The sequence below is a fragment of the Glandiceps talaboti genome, chromosome 18 (assembly GCF_964340395.1).
Source record: "Glandiceps talaboti chromosome 18, keGlaTala1.1, whole genome shotgun sequence".
Classification (NCBI taxonomy): domain Eukaryota; kingdom Metazoa; phylum Hemichordata; class Enteropneusta; family Spengelidae; genus Glandiceps; species Glandiceps talaboti.
This window is the reverse complement of record NC_135566.1, coordinates 10,951,720-10,973,478: the sequence shown is the minus strand read 5'-3', so window position 1 is coordinate 10,973,478 and position 21,759 is coordinate 10,951,720. Positions and strand designations below refer to the sequence as shown.

Genomic DNA, 21,759 nt, shown 5'->3' with positions numbered 1-21,759 from the left:
TATAGATTCACCTACAACTTGATGTGTGGGAGAGTCACGAACAGTGTGTGAGAGTGTCAACTGTAGAGTCACATAAACAGTGTGGGGTGACAACAGTCAATATAGAGTCACGTACACTGTTGGGAGTGTCAACAATAAATATAGAGTGATGTGCGTACACTAGGGTGTCAACAGGCAATATAGAGTCACGTACACTATGGATGTCAACAGGCAATATAGTCACGTACACTGTATGGGGGTGTCAACAGGCAATATAGAGTCACGTACACTGTATGGGGGTGTCAACAGGCAATATATAGAGTCACATACCCAGTAATTACTAAAGCCCCTAACAGTTGATAAATAACATTTTAATGAGAATTTTGAAATCAGATTCAACGTGTATATTTGCATAAACTTTGACTTTTTGTATCAGAAAATGGTCTCTGAATGGTCACATGGATGAACAGTGTGTATTTATTTTAGATTTTCAATTAGTAAAACAACTTTGCAATGATTTTCTACTGTAAAAAAATATGACACTTATATTAGAATATCAATGGAATAATGATATTCACTGGAAACACCTTTTTTTAAAAAAAAAAACGTGCCCAAATGCAAATGCAAACTAGGATCTTTTTAAAAATTGTCATTGTGTTTTTTTTCGAGAACCATCGAGAAACTTTGCACGTCTTCAACGTACGAGATAATTCTACCATTGTCATGACCACAAAACCCGTACAACTAAAGGTACATGCGGAAATATTTGTTTTAGAATACAGCAAATTATCGATAATATTGATGTATTTGGCCGATAATAAATGAATTTAGTAAAATAAGGCGACAGCATTACTCCGCTGACGGCTTTACGCGGTCCTAGAAAACAGGGTTATTTTACCAATGTCATTTGTTAATATAATTGATAGTTTGCTGTAATCATAAACATATCTCGGGTAACAAATGTCTGTGGGCACGTAGTTCCGAAAGCTACTCTTCTGCATGTATCAACAAAAATATTAGAAAATAGATTATTGGAAGTCAGAACGACTGTCGGTGACGACAGCCTAGTGGTAGAATTGTAAAGGGGAGTGTCACATGTCATAATGCAAAGGCATCAATTTTCCATTGGTACTTCCTCAATAATGATTCTGCTAACCGATGACCACCCAGTGTATACATCGGCCGATGCTAGACCTTGGCATCCTGTGGTCATTCGAAACTCTACATCGACTCTGCCAGCTGGGATACCAAAACAGAATCCTTCCACTGAAATAAAAGTTGAAAAACAATGGAGGTTAAAATATAAAACCTGTAACCTTTCTCACATGAAGAGGAGTGACAAAAATAACACATGAATGAGTATATGGCTCATATAATGTACAAGTGTGGGAAGCTCTCGAATGTAAAATTGGTAACTTGATTGGGAGAGAAGTACGCCCCCTGTGCCTGTCGTGACATAATCGTCGTATTGATCAGATGCTGTTCGATACCTGTGTGATGGCGTCAATCGCAGACAAATTTATTACATGGTTCTTTATTATTTAAGAGAAAACCAGACTTTTTTTTCAAACCGTTAAATTTGCTCGTTATAGCTTTCGTACTGATGATCATTCATGTTTTGCCTCCTTGTACATCTGTGCATAACCTCACCCTATTTACTCTCCGAAGACTGTACTTTCCCATCTTAATTTTTATTGTGCTCATGAAATTGAACGGGTTTTTTTCTTTGGAGTTTCAGTATCTTTATAACGAATTTATTTATTCGTGATTTGTTCTTGTAAATCTACTTTTACATGGAATTTACTAACTGGTCTAGTATCAAATCGTTTTAATTATAGTACGGATTTAGTGATCACTCACTCGCTCGCTCGCTCACTCACTCACTCACTCACTCACTCACTCACTCACTCACTCACTCACTCACTCACTCACTCACTCACTCACTCACTCACTCACTCACTCACTCACTCACTCAAGAAATCAATCAATCAATCAATCAATCAATCAATCAATCAATCAATCAATCAATCAATCAATCAATCAATCAAGCAATCAATCAATCAATCTATCAACCAACCGGCCGGCCAATCAATTAATTTAATTGCTGTTAATTAAGCGCTTCGAGCACAGAGTGGGAAAGCGCTATATAAAAACTAACAGTAGTATTGTTAATTAATCTATAAATTCAATTAGTTTAATTAAATTAATGTAGTTAGTTCAATGCGGAGTAAGTAATTATTTTATACATTATTAAAAATGAGATTTACAAAATGATTAAATTACGTTAAAGTTGTCGATTCTGCATTGTGGTGATTTTTGTGGATGAACTTCAACTTGTATTCTAGTTTCTAATTGTTCTGACGTACCCGATGATCCAAAATGCATGTTGTGGCTGTTGTGAGTATGAAGGGCATAGTCTATTGGCAACGGGTTATTGCATTCACTGCCATCAAACGTGAAATACCAACGAGTACAACTGCCACCAGCCGAGATTGCACGGAAGTTGCCATTCCACAAAACACGTAGTGCTGTATTACTTGCCTTTTTGGTGAACCTACACTCCTGAAATAAAAGATCTGACAGTTAGATTACACGTAGAGGTTAATTGTCCAGGATTAAGCTCGATCGTTTTCTACAGTAACATGCAATATAGTTGTCATGGCAACAAAACTATACAAATACCTTAATAAGTCCACTATCACGGCCATCATTAATATTGTTCCATGCACACTGTTTGATGTTTGGGACAAATGGCAATCCATTCTCCCCACTCTCTCCCTTAGGACCATTTGAACCCTCGTCACCCTTTTCACCTTTGAACCCGTCACGTCCATCTCTTCCAGGACTACCAGCAGTACCGGGAATACCAGGAATACCAGCGGGAGAAGATAGGCAGGGATTTGAAGAAGACTGGAAATTATCAAAGGGATATGTATCAGATATAAATCACATATGTTGGTACATTATCAACTAGTGCGACATGAATTGTGAGACTTGTTAAAAGGTGCTGGGTCCAAATGAATTTTTAAGAATCTTAAACCTTGGTGTCCAAACTGACCATATATATTTATAATTTGAACTGCTCGATGTGCAGAACTAGACTAACTTTTGTCGACTACAGTTATTACAGAGTTGTATGATCACAGGGCACTTAGGCTTAGTTAGTTATGTTTACGAAAACAAACAAACAAACAAACAAACAAACAAACACACACAGACAGACAGACAAACAAACAAACAAACAAACAAACAAAATAAATAAATAAATTAATTAATTAATTAATTAATTAATAAATGCTGACAAGCATCAACAAGAGAGTGTTACAATTCATTATCAACTCCAAGAATTACTATGTATATGCTTTCCTATATACGGAATGGTCACACTTGTTGTGTATGTGCTTGTCAGTATTCATTTATTGTTTGTTTGTTTGTTTGTTTGTTTGTTTGTTTGTTTGTTTGTTTTCATAAACATAACTAACTAAGTCTGAGTGCCCTGTGATATGATTGCAAACAATTTTACATGTATTATAAATTGATTCCACGAAAACCCAGCAGTATTAAAACTGACGAACAACGCTACAAGTAGATAGTGGGTAAAGGGGGCCACTCAAAGTTTTTTGCGACGCAAACACTTTATAGTAGGCTATCAACCACTCTTTCTTCAGTATATTCGAGAACAGTTTACTGTTGATGTTCATCGAATCCCGTGTTTGGAGGATTCATCATCGATGGCATGAGTGTTCATAGAGGAGATTCACAGTGAAAGTGCCATACGTGTCACCAGGAAGGCCGGCCACATACTGGATTCTAATCAACATTTTTGATCCAATGTATGGGCCACCACGAAGAGACACTTGGGACCCTAAATGATACTTTCTTACATGTAATGCTGACTCACTTTTCCACACCAAAATTAATCACATGATGCGACACGTTCTTCTAGTGCTGGCTTGCAGTGAAAGATGAAAAGGTTTGGTGAACTTTATTGATCCAGGCATCGATTTTGATAAAGCTTTGCCAAAAGAACTTCCTTTGTAAGTAGAAATCGGAATGAAAAACTCCGGCTTTACAGCATTTCTTTTTGATAGTTTCACACATTACAAATAAAGATGGAAACCCCCACCAGTAGACTAAAACTAGTCTGTGTCACAATCAATGTTACAGTTGACTCGAAGTCGTATTTTCTAAGCGCTGTTCCTATGCAAACTACTATTATGTACGGGCAGTACCAATCCAAATATTGTCTATAGCAACCCAAAACCGTGACTGGAACATCGACTTACCTGTGACGAACCAGATGTGTCTTGGGACGCTGCAAGACTAAAACCCACCGTGACCAAGAGACATAGGACGTAGGTGCCTGCCATTTTCTGTCTGTCACGTCAGTTTTAACCAGACAATATTGCGCAACGTAGCAGACCCGGGTAGCAGACCTTCTACAGTTTCTATAAATGTAGACACTAGCTGCGCTCTGTGCTACGCTAACAAGACCGAAAGGGCGTTGCATATTTCTACTGACAGTGACAAATGAGGCATCTGAGCCGTCCATCTGATGTGAATGAAAATTGTCAGGTTAGGTCAACCAATGGAGTCAATCACCCCTTTTGCACGATATGTGGATTTTGGGACCACATCATGATGTGCAGCTCAATGATAGGTATTCCTTGAAGAAATTATTGGAATTTTTGAATAGGTAAATTTTTTTACGACCATAACTCTAAAACTGAATGGCTTTTGAGGTAGTGGGGAGTTGGGTATGGTATAGATAGTCTGGATGCCAACTGTGATTTATGTGAGTGAAGGTAAAAATCGTAACGATAGGAACTAGACTAGGTATGATAAGGAAGGGTGATGATTTACGTGTGAGATATCTGTGAATGTTTTTGTGACATGCATTTCATTATACCTTTCAAAGCTAAGCTGTGGCAGAATGAGGTGAAATAGTGAACAATTCAGTTTAATTAATTACTGTGATTTAAAATGAACTTGCACAATAAATTGAGTGTATATATATATATCTTTAATATACATTGCAGCCCATGTTACATTTCTAGTAAGAAATCGATATCAGTACCCCTTCAATCGTCAGCTATACCGATCCAAGTAAATCCAAGTAAATTACCAGAAACAGATTTTGTTGTTGCCCTAGCAAACAAAATTTGAAAACAAATTCAACATAATTGCCAAACTGTGCCATAGTTACCCACGTGTCTTTCTCTCTCTCAAAGTGTCATACACACTTGTATCAGAGACTTGTATTTTACAAACTGAATGTAAACTTGCTGACCGATGTGTGAGGGCGCCCCATCACAACGTACATTACGGATTACTAGTATTTCAGTCTGAGCACAGGGAGCTTAGGCTCAGTTAGTTTTGTTTACAAATACAAACAAGTAAACAAACAAACAAAACACAAACAAACAAGTAAGTAAGTAAACAAACAAACAAACAAACAAACAATGGTGACAATTGCGGGGTAGTGTTTGTTTGTCTGTTGGTTTGTTGTTTACTCATGTATGTATCTACTCATTTGTCGGTTTAATTGTTTTTGTTTGTTTGTTTTTGTGTGTGTGTGTTTGTTTGTTTGTTTGTTTGTTTACTTACTTACTTATTTACTTACTTACTTGTTTGTTTGTTTGTATTAGTGTTTTGTTTGTTTATTTACTTGTTTGTTTGTATTTGTAAATAAAACTAACTGAGCCTGTGCTCCCTGTGGTCTGAGCTGACAGTCACTGACTTTTGAAATTCAGATGGTAGAACTCAGACCATTATAGAGTAACACCAGATTCATCTTTCAGAAAATGCTTTTCAAACACTGATTTGGGGCTTTACTTGTGTGCTGCATTCATTAGCTTTATAAAGATTCTTGAATAATTGATTAATAGTGGTTATGACGACCAAAATACACTACACCAAAAGTCCAATTTACCCACTTTTACCCAACCTTTACCTTATATGTGACCCACTTAACCACTATCTCGGTCCAGGGGTAGTACGAGACACAGTACCACTTTTGAATGTCTACAGCCCCAAGAGGAGAGATCACCGGGGGTAAATTAAGTCAAACGTGGAACTTCGTCTCATACTCACCACATTTACACACCCTCTGCTCAATATTTACCCCGGTGGAAAGACACGGTCAAATGTGACTTTTCGTATAGTGATAGGTCAATTAATTCTCAAAATGGCATGCATATATAAATCACATATAACCATAGTGTTTTATGAGGAATGAATCCAATGACATCCCAAGACATGTCATGTATAGCTATCATTACTTTCAGTCGTAACTTTTTTTATACTTGTTAATTTTCAATATATAATTAACACTTGGTTTTCTGGGTTACTTGATTTAATTAATCTAACATCACTTACGTATACTAAGGATGTTTTTTTGCTCATAGGGACGTGTAGTATTTCTTAGATTGTTGTTTTCCTTATCTACAGTCTCAATATGGCAACGTTTTGACTTGAGTACATTTCCCTAATACCCTTAAGCAAAGAACACGTATCATACTGTATAGAGCATAAATTTATACATTTGTAGTAGCAGGATTCGTGTGACGTTTTCCTTTGGAAAATAGCAATCTCAGCAATAATATCTGTCCCTTTGTTTTTTGCTGTGATCACATGATATTTTCTTTACAGCAGACAGCTTCAGCATACACGTAATATCCATTACCACCATTCACAGCTTTACATTTGTTCTCTGCAATAAAAAAAGGACATTTCGTGTCTGAACAATTATAAAAATACAGACTTTATATCTTTCACAGTGCTATAGATTACCTATAGAAATCATATCATGGAAGAATCATCAGTCAATCCAAAATAGTTGCTAGATGTCTGTAAAAAAAATAAGAACATCTATTCTCACCTTGAATGTAAGCACCATCAGTTACTTTGTACGGAGTATAAACATTACAACCAGTCATAGTCCAGCCATGACCACAGGAAACCACTGCCATGGCCCCTGTCTGACCCCCACTTCTTGGACTCTGCTTGACTGTACATTCAAGGTTTGGGGAAGCACAGCAAGCAGCATATGCCTGTACACCTGGATGGAGGTAATATTCCAAAATGTTTTGTAGTTGAAGAGCGCAAACGATGATTATCGATTGATCAATCAATCAGTCAGTGAATCACTCAATCAACCAAAGGTAATATATGAAGCATCTCCAAAATCATATATAGTTATGTTCAGTGGGCCAAAAAGGGTCAAACCATACTGAAGGCCTGTTTTAATAAATGTGTCTTCAGTTTGTTCTTGAATGTGTTCAGGTTTGATGCTTGCCTATAATGTGTCCAATGGTGAAGAATTCAAGTCAAGAAGAGCTACACATACATGTATATAGTACATAGTAGCTTGTAAATTGCATGTATTTTCCATCAGGTTTGTTCTTTCTATTCACTAATCTTACTGTCATGGGACTACTTGTACTTGTTATAAGGATTTTGTCATAGGACTTTCTGTACTTGCTATAAGGACTTTGTCATAGGACTTGCTGTTCTTGCTATAAGGACTTTGTCATAGGACTTTCTGTACTTGCTATAAGGACTTTGTCATAGGACTTTCTGTACTTGCTATAAGGACTTTGTCAGAGGACTTGCTGTTCTTGCTATAAGGACTTTGTCATTGGACTTGTACTTGTTATAAGGACTTTGTCATAGGACTTTCTGTACTTGCTATAAGGACTTTGTCATAGGACTTTCTGTACTTGTTATAAGGACTTTGTCATAGGACTTGTACTTGTTATAAGGACTTTGTCATAGGACTTGCTGTACTTGCTATAAGGACTTTGTCATAGGACTTGTACTTGTTGTAAGGACTTTGTCATAGGACTTTCTGTACTTGCTATAAGGACTTTGTCATAGGACTTGTACTTGTTGTAAGGACTTTGTCATAGGACTTGCTGTACTTGCTATAAGGACTTTGTCATAGGACTTGTACTTGTTGTAAGGACTTTGTCATAGGACTTGTACTTGTTGTAAGGACTTTGTCATAGGACTTGCTGTACTTGCTATAAGGACTTTGTAATAGGACTTGTACTTGTTATAAGGACTTTGTCATAGGACTTGCTGTACTTGCTATAAGGACTTTGTCATAGGACTTGTACTTGTTGTAAGGACTTTGTCATAGGACTTGCTGTACTTGCTATAAGGACTTTGTAATAGGACTTGCTGTTCTTGCTATAAGGACTTTGTCATAAGTAGGACTTGTACTTGTTGTAAGGACTTTGTCATAGGACTTGCTGTACTTGCTATAAGGACTTTGTCATAGGACTTGTACTTGTTGTAAGGACTTTGTCATAGGACTTTCTGTACTTGCTATAAGGACTTTGTCATAGGACTTGTACTTGTTGTAAGGACTTTGTCATAGGACTTTCTGTACTTGTTATAAGGACTTTGTCATAGGACTTGTACTTGTTGTAAGGACTTTGTCATAGGACTTGCTGTACTTGCTATAAGGACTTTGTCATAGGACTTGTACTTGTTGTAAGGACTTTGTCATAGGACTTGCTGTACTTGCTATAAGGACTTTGTAATAGGACTTGCTGTTCTTGCTATAAGGACTTTGTCATAAGTAGGACTTGTACTTGTTGTAAGGACTTTGTCATAGGACTTGCTGTACTTGCTATAAGGACTTTGTCATAGGACTTGTACTTGTTGTAAGGACTTTGTCATAGGACTTTCTGTACTTGCTATAAGGACTTTGTCATAGGACTTGTACTTGTTGTAAGGACTTTGTCATAGGACTTTCTGTACTTGTTATAAGGACTTTGTCATAGGACTTGTACTTGTTGTAAGGACTTTGTCATAGGACTTGCTGTACTTGCTATAAGGACTTTGTCAAAGGACTTGTACTTGTTGTAAGGACTTTGTCATAGGACTTGCTGTACTTGCTATAAGGACTTTGTCATAAGTAGGACTTGTACTTGTTGTAAGGACTTTGTCATAGGACTTGTACTTGTTATAAGGACTTTGTCACAGGACTTTCTGTACTTGCTATAAGGACTTTGTCATAGGACTTGTACTTGTTATAAGGACTTTGTCATAGGACTTGTACTTGTTGTAAGGACTTTGTTATCGGTAGGACTTGTACTTGTTATAAGGACTTTGTCATAGGACTTGTACTTGTTATAAGGACTTTGTCAAAGGACTTGCTGTTATACAGACTTTGTTATAGAACTAATTGAACTAATTTGTCATGTGACTGTTTCTCAATCCATCAGTCAGGTTATCATTTTCAACATAGAGAACACACTTATGTTTTTTAAAATATCAAATAAAAAAGTCAAACAAAGAATAAAAAAGCTCTGGGACTTGAGCAAATCTAGAAAGAAGCCTCTATTGTCAAATAATCTTAGACAAGTTGGTTTTGCCGAATATCCCCTGATTATTACGATACACTGCAGTCATGTTCATGTATTCAAAGTCTAGTGAATAATAACTAATGTAAGTATGCATACCTTGGCCTCCATTTCCATTTACTGCTTGACATTGGGATGTGGCAGTCACCTTAGCACCATTCATTTCCCCTCCAGCGCCAGTGGTATGAGCCATGCAACCTGCCAGGGAGAATATTTAGGAAAACAGTTAATATACAAATATAAACCCTTAACTGCATACGCATTCTCACAAACCAGAGCCCATATTTCTGCTGTAGCAACGGAATATGCACGTCTTGGACGGTGCTGTTAAAGAGGCTGCGGTTTATGACAATACTAGAGCATAATCTAATGTGAATTGTAAAGATTGAAATTTTTGAATGTAATGATATTTGCAAATAACAACCGTCTACCCAGTGTGTGTACCAATTCTGTGTGTGTCTCTGTTAAAAATGTTTAAGTCTAGTGTATATCTTTGTTTAGAAAAGACTATGTCTTATGAAGGAAACACCAAGGCAACTTCATTTCTCCTGTAAATAGCTGGCTTGAAGCGAATTGCATCCAGTGTAAGTAAGAGAATATAATTTTATATGTGATAAGGAGAAGATTTTCCTGCACCTTCGAAACCCAGTTCTAATCGTCGACAACTGATAAAACGACAATCATCTCTAATGAATGGTGCAAATGGTAGTATCGCTGCTTCAATGCTGAAGTTACCACAACAGCAAGTTAATGCACTCTATACTTTTACAAAGGCTAGGGGTGTCACAACTATTAATTAGCTTAATGAATCTACAAATCTCAACATTTGCAAAGTAATAGCCAAGTTATTTTAGCTTTTAGCTACTGTGCAATATAGTCATGTGGCAAATGATGTTATGAAATATATTCTTATACTGTGGTTCCCCTTTGCTTACCGTAGTCACATACCATCAAGGTACGTAATACATGTATATGATCAAGTTAAAATAGTGACCTGCCTGTTAAGTATGCATCCATTCCAGCGATTTTATCCATACAAGCCTTGTTAGATACAGCACCATTGGATGTTCCTGATAGTGTTTCTGCATGGACATAGGCACAGTTCATTTGTGGCCAAGTACAACATCTCGCTACAGCTTGCACACCTGACAAAAAAAGTCAAACAATATGTTCTGATTTACAAATCGTAACAAATCTATGGTTTGTGTGTGTGTGTGTGTGTGTGTGTGTGTGTGTGTGTGTGTGTGTGTGTGTGTGTGTGTTTGTTTCTTTGTATATTTTATAGTTCCTAGGCTCCTGGTTCCCTCTAATGCACAATTACTCGTTACAGAGAAGGATACCCCCCATGTACTTAGAAAATAAAAAAAATAACCTCTAGAGAATGCACTGTTGATGTGCTGCTGAGATGAATAATGCATGGGATATGGAAATATATACAGACAGGACTGTTATTTAAATAACATCAGATATGCTTCAACAAATGTCTCATCAGTCAAAATTGTGATTGCATGGAAAACAGGCGCCAAAGCATTTCCCACAGGCTAAGCACGGGGAAATTACATATTAAAGAAATTGTCATTTCAAAAACTTGTGAGAATATCTGCAAATACTTTTTATACAGATATTAATAATTCTACATTGAGCATTACATGGAATAATTTTATTATCTGTTGCTTGGTTACTATGGTAACCATATTTAAGCAATAATATGAAATCTGGCACTTTGCAAAACAAGTGATCATATATACATTAAACTTTCATACACATAATTCCACGTTGATCACTAAATGAAGTATATCTTACCATTGCATGCTTGGTTACTATGGTAACCAAAATGGGTGATAATATCAAATTCACTAATTAAGCTAAGGTATGAAGCAATTGTCAAGAAAACTGAATGTACTTGTTACGCCAAGTGGCGAATTGAAGTGCATAATGAGAAAAGAATGTCATTATTGTCATGATGAAAATGAAAAAAATTATGAAAATTCATTTTTTTTCCCAAACTACATTATCTATTAGTTACACCACAGTTTCACATATTTCTAGATATCTGATAGTGTCTGATCAAACATCACTATAAAAATCAATTTCATGGTTGCTATGGTAATCAAAGTGAGTGAGATTTGATAATCCACACATTTTAGAAAAAAACTGTGTCAAATTACTCATACGTTCCATATATACTCAGGTTTCTCTGAGGGATGAATAGACGTCAGATGAAAATCTGTCACCAAAAAGTGGGCATGCATTATCAGAAACGAATTTTGTTGTTGCCATGGTGATGGAATATGACAATTATATGAAAATAAATCTGAACGTACCACAGCCTTGACCCGGTGCAGATAGTACCTCACAGTTTTCCCATCGTGAATTGTCATCAGTAGTGTAACACCAAAGTCTATCATGATCTTTGCCCGGATTACGGCAGTAGTTGTGCTCACCAATACCATCTGCAGCATACGCTGCTGGTGTGTATCCGTGTTCATGAGGTGATTGTGAATCCCATCGTTGACAAGTTTTACCAGTTACAGTTCGGTGCACTGTACCTCTATAGTCGTATAGATCATCATCATAGTAGCATTCCATGTAATCTGTCAAACACATCAAATATGAATATTATACCATTTATGATTATATGTACAGACACATAGTCAAAACATTTCAGTTTATTTTAATTTGAGGATAACGATTTCCGATAGTATATTTCTAATGTCACCAATCAGGGCTAGTGAATCTATCAGGAGGTTGGATACTCCGAACGTCTGCAGGGTATATACTTGGCTCATGAGAATCATCAATTATTTACGATTTAAACATATGCAAGGAATTACTGAGAGCAAAATTCACATCAATATTAGAACGTACTTTACTTCTACATAACAATGGTTTTTAAAAGATATTGCTTTTATCAAATCTACTACAACGTGTCTGTGATATGCAAGAAATGGTTTGACATTGGGAATTAGATCCTGAAGGTCAAGGTCAAATGTCAAATAAAGCTTACACCTGATGATATAGGAGTAGACACTTGAGTGATGTCGATTCCCTACTGTATTAAAGTTTTTGAGTTATGCAGTAAATCATCATTGTTCACTACAAATATGGCAGCCATTGAGTGAAAAGTGATATCAGCACCACAACTATTAGCATGTATGTCTATATTCCTTTTGTTCGGTATTACCTTTACACATGATTTAAAAGACAAATTGGCTATACATAAATACTACAGACTGTCTGCAATGTGCTAAGACTAAATCCTGAATTATATCCAAGCTCGAAAATTAAGATTCAGTAACTCAATAGACAGTAAGAGTGGAGAATTATTCAAATTACACTGATCTACGAATATCAATTGAAAAACTTGGAACTTTAAGGTGTTAGAAAGGATAAAAAGAGCATGAGCTTACCACAGCCTCGACTCGGTGCAAGTATCTCACAGTTTTCCCATCGTTTATTGGCATTAGTAGTGTAACACCAAGTTCTATGATGATCTTTGCCTGGATTACGGCAATAGTTGTGGTTACCTACACCATCTCCAGCATACGCTTCTGGTGTGTATTCGTGTTCATGAGGTGACTGTGAATCCCATCGTTGACAAGTTTTACCAGTTACAGTTCGGTGCACTGTACCTCTATAGTCGTATTGATCATCATCATTATAGCATTCCATGTAATCTGTCAAATACATCAAATATGAATATTATACCATTTATGATTATATGTACAGACACATAGTCAAAACATTTCAGTTTAGTTTCATTTGAGGAAAATTATTTCCGATAGTCTTTTTCTAATTCCACTTTTTCAATAGTGGTGGTTATTTTTAACGGCTGAGGGCAGTGCTTTGAGGGGGAGGGGTCATTTTGAAAAAAAACACCACTTGAAGAGAGGGGTGTCATTGTGGAGAACACCACTTGAAGAGAGGGGGCAACAAGATCAAAATCATTTAATTTGTATGTATGTATACATATAATGAGAATATTGATTAACTTTCAGTATATGCAAATGTCATGGGGAGGGTCATGTTTTACAAAATTGGACAAAGGGGAGGGTCACTTTTTAGAAATGGAGAATGGGGGAGGGTCATGTTTGTACTTAACAGATGGGTGATTTCCTCCGCCCCCGCCCCCTTCTTGTAAATACTGAAGGTCCCTTAGAACGTGGACATTTTCAAAGTGAAACTTATTGATTGTGACTGTAAACTTAAATAGTTTACAACAAAAATCAAACCCTGAAACAAAACGTTGCCTGGCTCGACAAAAATCCCATTGACATTGCTACATTTTATCATCTGGCTAGACAAAAATCTTCCCAACAGCGTTTCGTCAATCGTCTGGTATGACAAACATCTTTGCCAATATTGTTACACTTTCTTTGCATGAGCTACCATTATATTAGGAGATAATGGCCAAATTTATGCATCCCTTGTAAACCTAAGGTTGGCGAATTCTTTGATATTTTTGAGGGTCAATTGACTAAAATGTATCAACTGTAGTTCAGTTCTTGTCGTGCCAGATGATAATATGTGGAAATATTAGATTTTTGTGGAGCCAGACGAGAAGATTTTATAACAACAAAGAGATATTTTGTCTAGCCAGACAAAAAACTGTAGCAATATAAGAGGAGTTTTGTTGAGCCAGACGACATTTTGTTTCAGGCTTTATGATTTTCATTGTAAATAATAGGAAGTCTTTGTATGATATAAGAGACAGTCCACTTTAAATACTTTACATTGATATATTAAACAAGTGTTTTAAAAGAAATTAGTTTTAACAAATAAATACTAAAACGTGTCTGTGATATGCAAGAAATGGTTTGACATTGAGAATTAGATCCTGAAGGTCAAGGTCAAATGTCAAATAAAGCTTACACCTGATAATATAGGAGTAGACACTTGAGTGATGTCGATTCCCTACTGTATTAAAGTTTTTGAGTTATGCAGTAAATCACCATTGTTCACTACAAATATATGGCAGCCATTGAGTGAAAAGTGATATCAGGACCACAACTATTAGCATGTATGTCTATATTCCTTTTGTTCGGTATTACCTTTACACATGATTTAAAAGACATTGGCTATACATAAATACTACAAACTGTCTGCAATGTACTACAAATTGCTTAATTTTGATGGATAGCTGTTCATGATTTCAACAACTAATTAGTGTGTGCTGTTTTTCTTTGCGAGCTTATAATGAGAGAGAGAGAGAGCGAGAGAGAGAGAGAGAGAGAGAGAGAGAGAGAGAGAGAGAGAGAGAGAGAGAGAGAGAGAGAGAGAGAGAGAGAGAGAGAGAGAGAGAGAGAGAGAGAGAGAGAGAGAGAGAGAGAGACTTAATTCTATCGTGTAAGACTAAATCCTGACTTATCCAAGCTCGAAAAGATTCAGTAACTCGATAGACAGGTGTGCAGAAATTAATATTCAAATTACACTGATCAAAGAATATCAGAACACACAATATCATGCAAAGAAAATTTGGAAAGGTGTCAGAAAGGGAAACAAACAGCATGAACTTACCACAGCCTTGACTCGGTGCAGATATCTCACAGTTTTCCCATCGGTTATTGGCATTAGTAGTGTAACACCAAGTTCTATGATGATCTCTGCCCGGATTACGGCAGTAGTTGTGGTTACCAATACCATCTCCAGCATATGCTTCAGGTGTGTATCCGTGTTCATGAGGTGATTGTGAATCCCATCGTTGACAAGTTTTACCAGTTACAGTTCGGTGCACTCTGCCTCTATAGTCGTATTGATCATCATCATTGTAGCATTCCACGTAATCTGTCAAATACATCAAATGTGAATATTATACCATTTATGATTATATGTACAGACACATAGTCAAAACATTTCAGTTTATTTTAGTTTGAGGATAATTAGTCTTTTTCTAATTCCACTTTTTCAATAGTGGTGGTTATTTTTAACGGCTGAGGGCAGTGCTTTGAGGGGGAGGGGGTCATTTTGAAAAAAAAAACACCACTTGAAGAGAGAGGTGTCATTGTGGAGAACACCACTTGAAGAGAGGGGGCAACAAGATAAGTGTATGTGTCACCTTGATGCTGTGAAAATGAGTCTTAGACAACTATAATTTGTCAAAATGTTCTATTGCAGAAGAGGGATACCCCTCCTGTACCCTCCCCATCCATATATTGCATATATGCATATGCTTTGTGTACTGTTTCTAAAAAAAAAGACAGTTTACCATTATACTATATAAACATCGAAGAATGCAAAACTACAGCCAACTGACTAAATTTAAACCTGGTATTGAGATACAAAGTTACTAGTTGTAAGATTATCCAATGATGTAGAGGAAATCCCTACTTTAAAATCGACTGTTCTAACAATGTGGCCACACGAAGGCAATTGCATCGACAGTAGCTTTGGACATGAATGTACTAGTAAGGTCTAACAGTATTTACATGAGATTCAAAACTAGCCGAAAATCCATCGACCATCCCCCCCCCACTCCCTGACTCCTCTGCTGGTATAAAATTCATCATACATCAGTCCATAACTTCGAACATTTACCCCTGTTGATTAGGGTAGAACAAGACAAATGGTAGATTGAATGAACTTTTAAGACATCCATCGCATCACTTCATCTTACACCCTAGCTCTCTGGATGTATATGCTTACGGGGTCTCAACACGTCTTCTCCCCTCTGTGTCGAAACCCAATAATTGGATTACATCCAGAGATACAATACACTCCTGCTTAGGAAATCAACTGGTCCCTGCTATAAATGGATTCGGAAAAAAAAAGAATCGGGGAAAAAAAGTTTCCAAAATCAATTGCAATGGTAAAAAAAGCCTTGCCGTAAACAAGATTTCCTACCTGTCATTGTAACACCATTTTGAGCAACACAGGTAGCTTCACCATCATCTCCAATTTCTATAAACTCTCCATAACGAGTTCCATGGGCCTTGCCTGGCATGTAGCTACTACATCCCGTCATCACTTCCTTATGTTCACACCGTACTCTACTATTGCCATCTGACATTCCACCACTGACTTTTCCCCACCGTGTCATGCAGGTTGGAGCGGGCAATACTAATGTGAAAAGAGACGGTGAAAAACTATGTCATGAATTTATACTTTAAAGCGCGAGATATAACAGGCTCTCTGGCCTTCCTGTCTATTAAAAATACAGATATCCATTTATTTGTAACTGAAACGTGTGCAAAAATACACCCTAATGTTGTTTGTTAATGATGATATATGCTAGAGTAAACATGGAACACAACTCTGAGATCAATAATTACTACATGAGTTTCTCATGACATGTAAAAGCAGAACACCAGAATAGTTAGTCTTGCTTGGTTTACAGGGACACCGTTGAGGGACGGTGTTTACTAAATGTTGAAACAAGCTAGAGCCTGGTAATTCTATCTAATACTAGCCAAACGACACATAAATGAGCCAAAACGAGCCAAAATTAACCAAAACGAAGCCAGGAATTAGCTACACATTCAATATGTTTTTGACAGGTACATGCACACAGCTTAGAAGTCCAGACTAATGCACACTGGGTACAGACATGTATTCAGTCACGTTTGATTTGATACTTCAATGGCCAACTGAGGGCGTACTGTATAGGAATACTACACGCAAATCATGCACACAAATTGGTACATCTTTCTCAGTGGTGGTGAAAGAGAAACTTGATTTATAAAGTTTAGTGTGTAGTTTTGAATAAATAAAGATGAGAAGTGTGTAGTATTCCTATACAGTGCGCCCTCAGTTGGCCATCGAAGGGTATCAATATGGCTTAACACAGTGCACTGGTGTCTGTATGCTGAGTGTAAATGTACCAGTTGAAGACATTGGAGTTAATTCCTGGCTTGTTTTGGCTCATTCTGGGGTGGTTTTGGTTAGTTTTGGCTCGTTTATGGTCGTTTATGGGTCGCTTGTTTTAGACTGAAATACCAGACTTTGGCTCATTTGGGTCGTTTCAAAATTTATCAAAGACCGTTGAGGGACATTGTCAGCGTCACTTCCTGTATACCATCTGCAAGCAGCACTGGTATCAAATGAGAAACTAATCGACAAACCGACATGGGGTACACTGCATGCTATCATATATAATTTATCATTTTTGAGCACTCGCCAAAATTGCATCATTGATATCAAGATAGCTAAATTATGCTGTGTACTGCTGAGTCTATATCACTTTCAATTTTACTGCAAGAGCTCAGTTTTTGCAAGGACATTGAACAACTTCGACTGAGATAGTACAACATAGTTTGGAAAGACATATCTTGGACTGTCGTTCGAAATTGCCAATGTCAACCTTTAAGTCTAACCTATCTATACATCAGCTATTACAAATAACTAAAATGTACTAAAACTATTGTATTGTCAATTGCTGTGTACAATTACATGTAGAACTGTTTCCATGGCTGTTTCTTTACGTAGCTATATCTGGCCTATCCATTGTCCAATGATTGAAATGACGGGACGGTTCTATCATTGTAACATCAGGGAACCTGTTATTATCATATTGTATTCAAGTAAAAGGCTTGTTATATTTACTTCACTGTGTGGATAAAAATCTAATTCTCAAGATATATTGTGGCCAGGCACATTACAAAGCAGGTTGTTATGAGGCAGACTATTGGGAATAGTGGATATATATATATATATATATATATATAGAGAGAGAGAGAGAGAGAGTCACTCCGGTTGAGTCTAAAATCAGAATTTTTTATCTCAAAGGATAAGTAATGTTACATGTTAAAAGCTAGAAAGTACAGGAAGTGGATTGTAACCAATATTGGCATAAGAGATATATGATCGGTTGATAGATATATACATCTGTTTATGTAAGCGATGATATTACTGACATTTGTGAGATTTACTGTTATTATCAAATAATGGAATATAATACAAGATACAAGTCAATTCCAACATGCTATGCCAAATGTTATTACAAATTACAATGTAATCCAATTTACTTTCTCCATTGTATCATGTTTCATTCCTCCAATTTGTAATAGGTTCCGTTCGTCCACTGTCTGATGTCTGAAGTTGTACGTATGGTTTGAAATTTAATGCCACTAAATATCCTCCTCGGGGGAACATATAGGTAAACTGATGGGGAACTATGGTAACAAGATTGCATGGGGGGGGGGGGGTGTTGTTGTAAGATATCGTGTGTGTGTGTGTGTGTGTGTGTGTGTGTGTGTGTGTGTGTGTGTGTGTGTGTATGTATGTATGTGTGTGTGTATTGTGTATGTGTGTGTGCATGTGTATGTGTGGGTGGGTGTGTATGTGTATATGTGTGTGTGCATGTGTATGTGTGGGTGTGTGTGTTTATATTAAATTTGTGTATGAAATGACCGAGTAATGATCAGAACACTTGTAATGAAACTAAACAATTTGTTATATTTGGTTTTTGAGATGAAACAGATCATTATAAATGGTGCAATTTTTTGAATAGAACTTAACTATTAAAGCTCGTTTATCAAAGATATAGTAAGTGGAGACTAGCTGATTGCTATATGATATTATATTAACAACCATGTAAAGTATTGTAAGAAAATTAATGTCCCCATTTATTGATGGCATACAGCAGTTGGATTTAAAGAACCCAATAAAGATAGTAATTAGTAATAGCAAGAGTAAAATTATCTTGAACAAGAGAACAAAAAGTGGAAAAAATAGTCTGCCCCTCCCCCCCCCACCTCCCACCCCATTGCAGGAAATATGCCTTAAAAGCTAAAGAGTACAGGAAGTGGATTGTAACTAATATTATATTTATACAAGAGATATATGATCGGCGGCTGATAGATATATACAACATCTGTTTATGTAATCGATGATATTACTGACATTTATGAGATTTGCGATTCAACAGATTCTACCAACTTTCACTTCCTGCTGACCATGCATTTTGTTTGAACTTCAACAGATTATACAATGTTTAGCAGTATGCATGCTGTTATACTGTTTACATCATAAACTAAATACAGAGCCCACACTGTGTAAGTGATGTTTGTGTGTTATCTTTATGGTGTCTATCTCGGACATGAAACTTTGTGATGAGGGCTTACTGATCTTGATAGTTCATTTATATAGTAGCTTTGACTTGTTTTGGGGAAAAGAACTGTACTATAGAATATGTGTATGAACGATCAAACTGATTCAGCCGCAGTCAACGAAGCTGTTCTTGCAATTAACTGTTTTTATGCACTCTTTTCAGAAGGTGGGCATTTTTTTCGATCGGTAGCGGGAGGGGAACAAACAAGGAAGAAATGCGGCAGGGAAGTTCTGTTTTCGATACAGTTGGAGGGGAAAACAAAATGATGTCTGTAAGGTAACACTCATTGTGTAAGCCAAAATGAATTGTTGGTATAGTGGAAAGTACAAACGTTTTCCTGGGTAAATTATTCACAACTTGAAATCCAGGAGGAGGGAGGGATCGGAGTGCAGATATCCTTCATCACCAGTGGGAGAGCACATAAGAACAGCTAAACACCCTCCCCAGATTTTTTTTTTTTTTTTGGGGGGGGAGCGATTGTTTTAAAAATATAATTTTTGGTCAGAAACAACATATAATGACAACCAAAAATTAAATCGGTCCGTTGACAACACCTGCCGATTAAAGAGTGTAACCGTGATTAACAGGTGTAATGCTTCATTCCATTCATTCATCTAGAAAAAGAAGGTTCACTCATAGCTAGCTATCTGTGGTTTACAATTCAAATACTTTCATAAAATGAAATACACGACATTTAATCATACCGTTGTTCATGAGCTGCTCCAACTTCATGTCCAGTGCTGCAATGGTTTGCTGTTGCTTAGTTATAACTGCTTCTATATTGTCAGTTTCGTTGCGAAAATCTTCCAAACTACGGTAAACGTTCTCTGTGTAGTCTTCTACGTTCCCCTGTAAGCTAGATATTTCGCGCTCTTGACGCCGATACTGCTCATTAATGAGATCACGCCAATTGCCAAATTCACGTCTTTGGTTATCAATGTTATTAGCCAAGGTATCTATTCGATCATCAATAACTTCAAAGTTATCCTCAATGTCTTCCAAATCTGTGATCGTTTCCTGAATGGTCTGGCACGTTTGGTCAGCATTGGGTGGGAGGGTGAACACATAGGCACATACGTCTGACTGATAACAGTAATTCTGATCATCTCTGCACCTGGTGTACTGTGTCGACGGTCGATGACCATGGGAAAACACAAGGACTTGCAAGGTGACAATTATAACAGCCAACATTTTGGATGTTTGCCATATAAAAGATGTGTGGTGATTTGCGTGTAGTGATATGAGAAGTTGACATCAAACATAATATGTTATTTAAATATTTTGCATACAATGACTACAGGCTTTCCATAAAAGGCGATGCAGGATTATGTTTCAAATTGAACATCGCATCATTTGGAAATAGGTGAATATGAAAGGTGAATAAAGATTCACAAAAAAGACCCAAAAAGTTACTAGAAAAAGCTAGTGACAATTCTTTGTTATTTTAATGTCAGGATGTGTTGCAGTATCAATAAAACACATTCATTACAACCCACACAAATAGGTCCACTAGTTCTTGGTCCTTCGAAACTGTAAAAGACATGTTTTAATGAATTCGACAAATCCTTTATCTGCATGTTTAGAGGCAAAGTAAGGTTATTTTCACCAATGCTACATCACACAAATTCTGTAAAATTGAGTTGTAATAATTGGTAAACCTGTCTTAGAAGACGCCTCCTATCGGTACACTGGGGCAAGGCATCTGAAACAAAGCGAGGAGCATTCACACAATCTCTTTACACTATACAATCCACTTTGCCCTCTTTTCTGACCATATCATTTGCATATTCTAATGTTACAGACTATCTTTTCTTATCCATTTGTTAATATTTGCGGGAATTCAGACTTCTATTGCATTTTTCATAATGTTACTTTTATTACAATAAATTGTTTTCTTTTCTTCTTTTTTTAAATGTGTGCTGTTTTGGCATGGCTTTTCTATTCCTTTCTAAAAAGAGTGTGTTTTCAAGGAAATATTTCCATCTTCGAAGGAAATGTTTTAAAAATACCATGATGCTCTGTTTCTGAAAAAAGTCAAAAATTTTTTTTCAAAACTTTAAAAAAAAATGTCAATTGTCATGTAAGGGGTGACACCCAATCTGATTAAAATCCGATGTGGTGAAAGCGGCTAGATGTCCTTATTTACCTCTATTCATCGTGTTGTGACGTTTGTTTTCTTCGGAGTGACTCTAAGACAACACGATGAATAGAGGTAAATAAGGACATCTAGCCGCTTTCACCACATCAGATTTTAATCAGATTGGGGTGACACCTAAGGCCCCCAAAAAGAGAGAATTGTTTCTGGTCAGGACAGTTGATCTAAAATGATGTGACAATGCGATTTAAAAAAAAAATCTCAAC

At 36.7% G+C, this 21,759-nt stretch overlaps 2 protein-coding genes across 2 annotated transcripts; both read right to left on the bottom strand.

Annotated features, from left to right (window-relative positions):
• Positions 1-425: 425 nt before the first annotated feature.
• On the bottom strand, positions 426-4,450 carry LOC144449314 (collagen triple helix repeat-containing protein 1-like). Its single transcript, XM_078139833.1, has 4 exons — positions 4,266-4,450; positions 2,662-2,889; positions 2,346-2,541; positions 426-1,245 (listed from the first exon to the last, which is right to left on the bottom strand). The coding sequence occupies exons 1-4, from the start codon at positions 4,347-4,349 to the stop codon at positions 1,094-1,096; spliced, it is 660 nt and encodes a 219-aa protein (XP_077995959.1). The 5' UTR covers positions 4,350-4,450; the 3' UTR covers positions 426-1,093.
• Positions 4,451-4,980: 530 nt separating this feature from the next.
• LOC144449120 (uncharacterized) lies at positions 4,981-20,633 on the bottom strand. Its single transcript, XM_078139581.1, has 9 exons — positions 20,103-20,633; positions 16,194-16,409; positions 14,871-15,137; positions 12,764-13,030; positions 11,678-11,947; positions 10,352-10,498; positions 9,453-9,551; positions 6,860-7,039; positions 4,981-6,691 (listed from the first exon to the last, which is right to left on the bottom strand). The coding sequence occupies exons 1-9, from the start codon at positions 20,587-20,589 to the stop codon at positions 6,609-6,611; spliced, it is 2,016 nt and encodes a 671-aa protein (XP_077995707.1). The 5' UTR covers positions 20,590-20,633; the 3' UTR covers positions 4,981-6,608.
• Positions 20,634-21,759: the final 1,126 nt, after the last annotated feature.

Bases quoted from the DNA above. Each gene is read 5' to 3' on its own strand.
- LOC144449314 (XM_078139833.1), bottom strand. From the start codon at position 4,349: ATGGCAGGCACCTACGTCCTATGTCTCTTGGTCACGGTGGGTTTTAGT. The intron at 2,890-4,265 runs GTAAGTCGATGT...GATAATTTCCAG, and splicing joins ACACATCTGGTTCGTCACAG to TCTTCTTCAAATCCCTGCCT. The intron at 2,542-2,661 runs GTATTTGTATAG...CTTTTATTTCAG, and splicing joins GTGATAGTGGACTTATTAAG to GAGTGTAGGTTCACCAAAAA.
- LOC144449120 (XM_078139581.1), bottom strand. From the start codon at position 20,589: ATGTTGGCTGTTATAATTGTCACCTTGCAAGTCCTTGTGTTTTCCCAT. The intron at 16,410-20,102 runs GTATGATTAAAT...TTTTCACATTAG, and splicing joins GGAGCAGCTCATGAACAACG to TATTGCCCGCTCCAACCTGC. The intron at 9,552-10,351 runs GCAGGTCACTAT...TCTCCCTGGCAG, and splicing joins AATGGATGCATACTTAACAG to GTTGCATGGCTCATACCACT.